The 7,746-nt window shown below is 49.0% G+C and overlaps 1 protein-coding gene across 2 annotated transcripts; it reads right to left on the bottom strand.

Annotated features, from left to right (window-relative positions):
* Positions 1-822: 822 nt before the first annotated feature.
* LOC148838771 (uncharacterized) lies at positions 823-7,280 on the bottom strand. Of its 2 annotated transcripts, XM_088912227.1 has the most exons (5): positions 7,157-7,280; positions 5,478-5,671; positions 4,370-4,933; positions 3,718-3,771; positions 823-3,325 (listed from the first exon to the last, which is right to left on the bottom strand). In XM_088912227.1, exons 2-5 carry the CDS (start codon positions 5,611-5,613, stop codon positions 2,886-2,888), a joined length of 1,194 nt encoding a protein of 397 aa, XP_088768353.1. In that variant the 5' UTR covers positions 5,614-5,671; positions 7,157-7,280; the 3' UTR covers positions 823-2,885. The 2 variants fall into 2 exon arrangements, with proteins under 2 accessions (XP_088768353.1, XP_088768354.1); XM_088912228.1 differs by lacking the exon at positions 7,157-7,280 and having other exon boundaries at positions 5,478-6,828.
* Positions 7,281-7,746: the final 466 nt, after the last annotated feature.

A 7,746-nucleotide genomic window follows, 5' to 3' on the forward strand; every position in this document is an offset into this window, starting at 1 on the left:
TTAAACGAACAATATTTTTTTTTCTCAGTGGTGCTAATGAGCTTTTGAAAGTACAGAATACAAAGTCTGATTATGGCAAGACAGTAGTTTAAATCCATAGGCACACAGGTCCATGTTACCTAGTTAATTTGCAAAGACGTTTAGGGTATTCAGCTCAATCTTCTTCCTTTTATGTGATTTTAAATACTTAAATCATCTTCTAATAGACCTTTTCACTGCACCAAGCGTCCTTCATGAGTGGAAATGCAATATTAAACATCGTAAAATTGATTAATTTTATAAACACCATGACATCGATGCACACTGTAGTCAAAATTGTATCCCCCAGCAGCTGTCACTCCCCATTTGTGTGGCTGGACACAACGCTCAAAAAGATGTGTTTCGACACCCAGCTCATTCCTGCCACCCATCCAAATGGCTCACAAACATCAGGCCGCAAATGTGACTTCTATTGTGGAATTCCATGAATATGCAAGATAAAGACATATTCATGTTAACATGAGGGAATTATGGAAATTGTTACAAAATATTGATTTTTTCCTGTGATTCCTTGGAGGTCCCCCATCCCACTCCTGCCCAGGACCGCCTTGCTTAACTGCTAAAATCTGACTGGAACAGGCTACAAGGTGGCAATGAAACCACCTGTGTGCAGTGCAGTGGTGGTGCCTAAGCCCTTCCCCAGCGCCTAACACACTCCAGTCATGTGTAAACCAAATCAGAATGAACCGTTTTGTGATTTCTTTTAAACCTGAGTGAAACATCAACTGCAAGGCGAAATACGCTAAGCACCAGAGGCTGAAAAAATTATTATCCAGATCAGTGTTGGAACTTTCAGTTTTATGTTTTCACACATTAAAAAAAAAAAGTTAAAAACACAACCAGCAGTTTTGCATGAACAGCTCGTGAAACTGTTACCACCGTGAAAACAGTCGTTAGTAGGTTAAGCTTGACTCAAGTAGCAAAAAATAAATAAATATTCAACGTCATGTCAAAGGACTAGGCTGCCTGTTTTACAATCTGAAAAGTGTGAGATCACTTCTGAGGAGTATTATTATTATTAGGAGAACATTTAAGGCAAAATACCAAGACAGAGATCTTTGGCAATTTCTTGGACAGAACACAGAGTGTGCACCAGGAATGTCCAACTCCAATTCCAGAGGGCTGCAAGCATGCTCCTTTCCTAGGTGTCTTCAGACAAGCCAGGGCTTCACAGGTCAGGGAAAGAAATATGGTGATTCTTTTAATCAGGCCATACAGAAGACAAATAGGATGGAAACAGTGTCATCCCCTGGTAGGACTGCACAGCCCCAAGCCTGCCCTGGCAATGACTATAGCCTGACCACTGCAGTCTGCCAGGAGAGAGCTCAGACCGCTCGGACCCACTCCTGCACTGCTGGCACAGGGATCTGAATCTACTGGGCCGAGCCGGGACCACGCAACCCACTGGCAGCTGAGAGGCTGGTCAGAGCATCTCTCTGTGCAACCCCAACTCCACCAGACCAGCACCCGAGCAGAGCACAGAATAATGAGGTGGGGACACTCAGCTCCCTTCCTCATGGAATGAACAATTAAATGTGGCCCGTTAACTTTTCACCATATCTTTGGCAGACAACTCAGGCCAACATGGGAAGAACCTGCACACTTCTAAAAATACTGACAGATGCCCAAGTCTCTCCACTGAATCTCAGACCCTGCAGCTGTGAGGCATCACAGAGCAAGGTCACACAGTATACAGGAACTGCCCAGTCATCCTGTCTGAAACAACAGTAAAATACAAACAAGCTAACTAACTAACGGTCTCATTCCTGAAGAAGAGTTAGCTGAGAATCTACACACCTAAAGCACACGTCAACAGATGTCTGAATTTCCTTTTAATCTAAACTCTTATAAACATTTATGTAGCTCCTGCTTTAGGTTTCTCTTACATGATTTAGATTTTCAGCTGCGACTCAAAAATGTCAATCTGTGCAAGTTTATCTTTGTTTCATAATGCCATGTCCACGTTAGCAATATTTGTTACGCTACATTTCAAACATGAAAAATGTGTGCGAGCATTTCCCCAAATATGGGTTTAGATTTTTGTTTGAAAAACATTTTACCATAAAGAATGGAGTGTTTCCCAGGAATTCACAGATGTTCACAGACCTGAGCTTGGGTGTGTCTGCTGTTCTTTTCTTCCCAATACTATTACTAAATGCCAGCATAATTTCCCATGAGATCCTAAAAGCATAAATATTCCTGCAGGTTCAAATGTTTTTCACTTCATTTTACTTCACTTAAAAAGCTGCGACAAACCGTGGTGAGACAGAAGACACTTTCTGGGTACAGATGCTACACAAATCAATGCCCACGTCTGTCTTCTCCGACGTGCTCTGACAGCACAGGCACTGGGACCAGCGATGGAGAGGTTTCAAGAGATCACGGAGGGCACGTGTTTGGAAATGGGGTTTCAGACTGTACAAAACTTCAGCAAAAAACGTTGGTACAGTATGGAAGGCGCACGGTCGTTACTTTGGAAGAACGTGACTCCCCCCCCACAAAGAAATTTCAACACATGACAGTTCTGTGTGGAACCATTTCCAGCACACTTCAGCACAGCAGGCAGTCCAGACACACTGCTGATCAGTCCTAGTGAATGGGCTCAGTCTCAGTGCAGGGGCTGGAGGGGCTCGTGAAGCAGCAATGGTTCCAGCTCTCCGACACTCGTTTTGGGTCCAAAATGTGTTTTGTATTTTTTTCCAGTTACTACCAAGTGTCCTGAAATGATTCTTTAGAATCCTTAGCTGCATTTCAGCTCAGGCAAGCCAGACGGCCACCTTATGCTTGTGCAACAACGAAATCCTCTTTCTCCACTAAGTGCCCGCAGACAGTCCTCCTGGGAGTGGCTAGGGCGCGGGGCGCCCGTTGAGCTTGTCGTGCATGAGCGCCAGGGCGCCTGCGGTGAACTCGCGCAGCACCTGCACGGTCTCCCGCTGCACCTGCAGGGAGTCGCGCACAAAGTCCTGCTGTGTCTCCGCCAGCTGCTGCACGGACTCGGACAGCAGCTCCAGCGAGCGGGAGATGGTCTCCAGCAGCTCGTTGGTGGTGCGCTGCTCCCGGACGCTGAGCGCGGCGTTGTGCACCATCTTCTCGCGTGCGGTCAGGGGGGTCTGCGCGGCCGGCGGGGGGGCGGCGGGGGCCGGGGGCCCGACGGCTCTGTGCCGCAGCCCCCTCTCCAGGAGGGGGTCGTCCTCGGCCGGGGCAGAGTGCGGCCCGCTGGGGAGGAAGTGAGGCCTGGGGTCGTCTCTGTGCTCCTCTTCCGAATCAATCGACTCCACGTCATGGTCTGCAATGTCATTTGATACAAGTTTAAAAGTTTGTAAACCAGGTTTAACCATCAAGTTTAGAAATGGCAAGTTTAGGAACCATCAAGAACGTTTACCACTGTAAATCTGCAGGTAATTCTGCACTTTTACTGTAACTCCATCACACATTTACAGTATATTCTATTGCCACAGCTTCTCGTGTTCTGTAAATCTTTAACATGTTTCTTCATCTCTTCTGGTCTTTTATGTTTTAATACATGTTACTCATTTTTCACCTTGGCATACACCAGTAACTTTAAAGCACTGGCAAGTCTGGTAAGAGACAACGCCCATGAGGAAAAGTGAGCTAAATTCTGCACCAGACGCAGATGCTGAACGGAGCCGGAATTCCAGGTGGTCAGAAAGGTCTTACCGTCGACACTTATTTCATACTGCAGCTCGTAGGGTGATGACGTGGGTTCCTCATCTGTATGGCAAACAGGAAAAAGCAGTATGTTTTCAACAGGTCAAAACAAAAGGCTCCAACACTCTTTGTCTGACTAAGGAGTTCACTGGAGATGTAGGATTAAGAGGAAACATGAGAATATAAAAAAAGTTACAAGCAAGAGGAGCCATTTGACCCACCTAGCCTGCCTGGCGATAGCAGCTCACTGATCCAGCCAAGGCAATGACTAACTGCTTGGCTGGAAAGCTTGTTACACACTCCCACAACTGATTGTGTAAACAAGTGTCTCCTGTAATTGGTTATAAGTGCATTCCCCTGTAATTACCGCTTATGTCCTTTGGTTAGTGTTTCACTGCTCCTTCTGAAAAAACCTCAGGGTTGACACTCTCTCATAGACTAGCAGAATATTTTTTTATAACAAGGTGACCAAAACTGTGCCGCGTGAAACACACTGTCAGCGTCTCTGCCTCAAGTTATTGGAACCCGGAGCTGCACATCAGCCAGGGCATCGGGGTTGGCATCCATGCCATTCCGAGCTGGACTGTGGGCTCTCCAGTGAACACACAGCCAGGACCTCAGTGTAATACCTCACAGCAAGACAGAAAAAAGGACAACTCACGGGATGCAATGCAGTACACTGGAGTGGGCTCTGCCAGCTCTTCCTTATGGGCCGCAGCCTGAGCCCTCATGGGCAGGGACACAGGTATGGGCAGGGCCTGGGGGGCCGGAGGGAGGCGGGGCGTGCAGTTTCCGGGCCCCGCCAGTGGGGTGGAGGAGGAGGAGGAGGGCATGCCCACCACGACTTCCTCTTCCTCGTCCGGCTCCCCCTCCTGCTCCGCCCTGGCCGGGCCCTGGCGGTCGCTGTGGCCGAGCCGGACGCCCAGGCCCAGGTAGGGCCCGGCCTCGAGGGGCAGCGGCGCGCGCAGGCTGGCCAGCTGCAGGATCTGGTGCACCACGCTCTCCACGGGCGTGAGCTCGCGCGACAGCCGGGCCCTGCCCCCCGTCACCGGGCCGCCCGCGCGCAGCGCCGCCACCTTCCGCTTGGTGTCGCACTTGAGGTCGGACCACTTCTTGATGACCTCGATGATCTCGCGGGGGCACTGGCTGACCTCGTTGATGCGGGCCGTGATGTCCGCCCAGGTGCGCTTCTTCACCTCCGTCGACACGCCGCGGTTGAACTTGCCTGCAAACGCGCAAGGACAGGCTGGCCACTCTCGAAGCTTTTGAACTTTGGTGGAAACACCACATCGTCCTCCAAAATCTGACCAGAAAATACAGCTACTCCACTTCTCCTTCCACTGCCTTGTTTTCTCTTCCCTTAAAATAAATCGATAATCCTTACACCTATACAGCACTTTTCTGGACACTCCACTCCACCACTAGTGTGCAGCCCCACCTGGATGATGCGCCAGGAGAGCAGAGTGATGGAGCCAGTTCAGAGATGGGGATTATTAGGAGGCCATGATTGGTAAAGGCCAGGGGGAAATTTGGCCAGGACGCCGGGGTTACACCCCTACTCTTTTCGAGAAATGCACTGGGATCTTTAATGACCACAAAGAGTTAGGATGTCAGTTTTATGTCTCATCTAAAAGGCCAGTGCCTTTTTTTACACTGGAGTGTCCCCGTCACTATAATGGGGCATTAGGACCCACACGGAGCGCAGGGTGAGCAGTGCCCTTTGCGGGCACCAGCTGCTGAGAGAGAAAGAGCAGCCAGGGTGCACTTACCGATGACGATATTGCGGTTCTTCCTCACTTCCTCCAGCAGGACCTGGATCTCCCGGTAGGAGAAGCGGGACTTCCTCTTCTTGAAGTGCAGCACGCTCGCGCTCCGGTTACCGGAGCCCTGGTGGAAGGAGGACATGCTGGCGCTGTGTCCCGCGGGCTGGCAGGCCCTCCCCCTCACCCAGTCTGCTGCCCACCTGTGGGGCAAAGACCCCCTTTTTATACAGCTGACCCCGGAGGGGTGAACCCATGCTACAGACAGGCCACTGACACACACGTTTTCACATTTCGGTTTTTGTTGCACTTTCCAAGACGAAACCATTTTTTAAATGTATTTATAGCGTCTGCTATCCTGCAGGGTCTTCTGTCACCACATCAGGGTATTAGTTTGGAAATTCTGGATCAGCGGAAAGAGCACCTCCTACTGGTCCACCAACACCATTACAGCAGCAAACTACTGCTCCTACATGAGCACTGACCAAGCCCAGCCTTGCGCAGCTCAGAGATCTGACAAGATCAGGACACAGTAATCAGTAATCCAAGTGTGGACATGGAATTAATACAGCCTGAGTAAATAGTGAGGTTTGTGTGTGAGATATCCTGTAATATCTTGACCATTAAGTTATTTTTTTATACATTTTTAATTGATACTTTTCATTACTTGAATAAAAGCACACTTAATGTTAGTTGCAGTAAGTTTGTATCTGCTGAGCTAAAGGCGCAGAAAACCGTTAGCGCCCCTTTATTGCTCATTAAAAGAAAAAAAGGAAGTCAAATGTTGAGCAACACTAAAAAAAGCGATAATAGATTACTTGAGTATTTAAGTTTTTTTCTGAATTGACTGTACTGCTTTTGGTATTGCACGGTGTGGAGACACCGAGTCAATTTTGCCAGCGGTAAAGTATCTTGATTCCGAGCGCCAGAATTGATCATCGCAAACAAAAGCGCACAAATAATTCAACACCGAGCTCGTCAGCGCAGCCTGAACTCTCCTGTCCTCCAGCAGTGAAGCCGGGACTTGCAATGATTCGTTTAATAGAACATTTACATGCATATAAAAACGATAAGTTGCAGTTCGACAGGTTTATAAGTATCTGAATGTTTATTTTGAAACGTTTATTTTATAGCACGATCAGCAGGCTGAATACTCAGCGCCCTTCTCCATCTCGTAGCTGAGCGCTCAGGGCAGGGCAATTCCGCGGCCTCTGTCTTTAAGTTAACCATTTAGGGCGCCTGCTGCGCTGTGCTCGTCTTCCTCTCCGATGCGCATTTCCCTGCGCTAAACAGCCGCATCCACCGAGCGGCTCGCGTCTGGCGTCTGCGTCCTGACGAGCGCCTCCGCAGTCCGGCTGCGCCAGCGCCTCCGACCGCAGCTCTGCACACAAAGACTGGTCTCCGCGCGGCTACCGACACTTCACACGTGTGCTCCGCGCAAGACAGGCGTCCCGCTGCCGTTATAAAGCTCTGCTTCGCCCCCCCCCGCTTTGCCATCCGGCACTGCCCGCTTTTCCGCGTGTTTTTTTTTCTAATCCGTCTCAGTCTGAACGCGTCTTTCAGCGCACAGGCGGACCGACGGCGAGCTGGAGGCGGGTCCGCACAGCTCCTTAGCTGTCGTGCACCCCACTCGTAGTCAACCCCCGCGGCACCTTCCGCATATATATATATACCCTTTCGAAAATTACCGGTTTCGCGCTGTAACCTCTTCTTTTTCCTAGCCTGGCAGAGGCTCGTATATCCAGAAAGTTCGTACAGCCGCGGAGCGCCGGCGTTGCGCAGACTCAGCGAGGCGCTCGTGGTTTTTCACTCGGAGACAGGAGCGCAGGGTCTACGAACTTATACCAGAATACGCCTTTGGCACAAAGCCCGGACGTCTGTCTTACGCAGTTTTCCCCAAATTGCGTGAAGCACAAGGAAATTCGGTAGTTTTATCAGTCTCGGAAAATACACTGATTCATAGGCTGGTTTGGTTATTTTGTATTTGTCAGCTCGCAACAGCATAATTAAAACCAGAATACCGAATTAATGAAAAGCATTATATTTTTCGTTATGTTTCCCGATAAAAAAATATATATTTTATTTTAATCAAATTAAGTTCCAAAACGCATATTGCCATTTAGTATTGTTACATGTGGATTGCACATGATTACACCCTGAAGAAGAGTTGCCGAGGTGTGTCTCATGTTTTGCGTTGTTTTTTTTTTCCACTCAAAGATCGTGGCAAGATCGTAATTCACGCACACGGGCTGTAAATGTCCAGTCCGTGCCTCCGTTG

This window comes from Atractosteus spatula, chromosome 3 (genome assembly GCF_055471065.1).
Source record: "Atractosteus spatula isolate fAtrSpa1 chromosome 3, fAtrSpa1.hap1, whole genome shotgun sequence".
Lineage (NCBI taxonomy): Eukaryota > Metazoa > Chordata > Actinopteri > Semionotiformes > Lepisosteidae > Atractosteus > Atractosteus spatula.

Excerpts from the sequence above, each read along its gene's own strand:
- LOC148838771 (XM_088912228.1), bottom strand. The coding sequence starts at position 5,796 with ATGGTTTCGTCTTGGAAAGTGCAACAAAAACCGAAATGTGAAAACGTG. Across the intron at positions 3,772-4,369 it reads AGTGTACTGCATTGCATCCC|ATGAGGAACCCACGTCATCA; the intron begins GTGAGTTGTCCT and ends TTTGCCATACAG. Across the intron at positions 3,326-3,717 it reads GTATGAAATAAGTGTCGACG|ACCATGACGTGGAGTCGATT; the intron begins GTAAGACCTTTC and ends ATGACATTGCAG.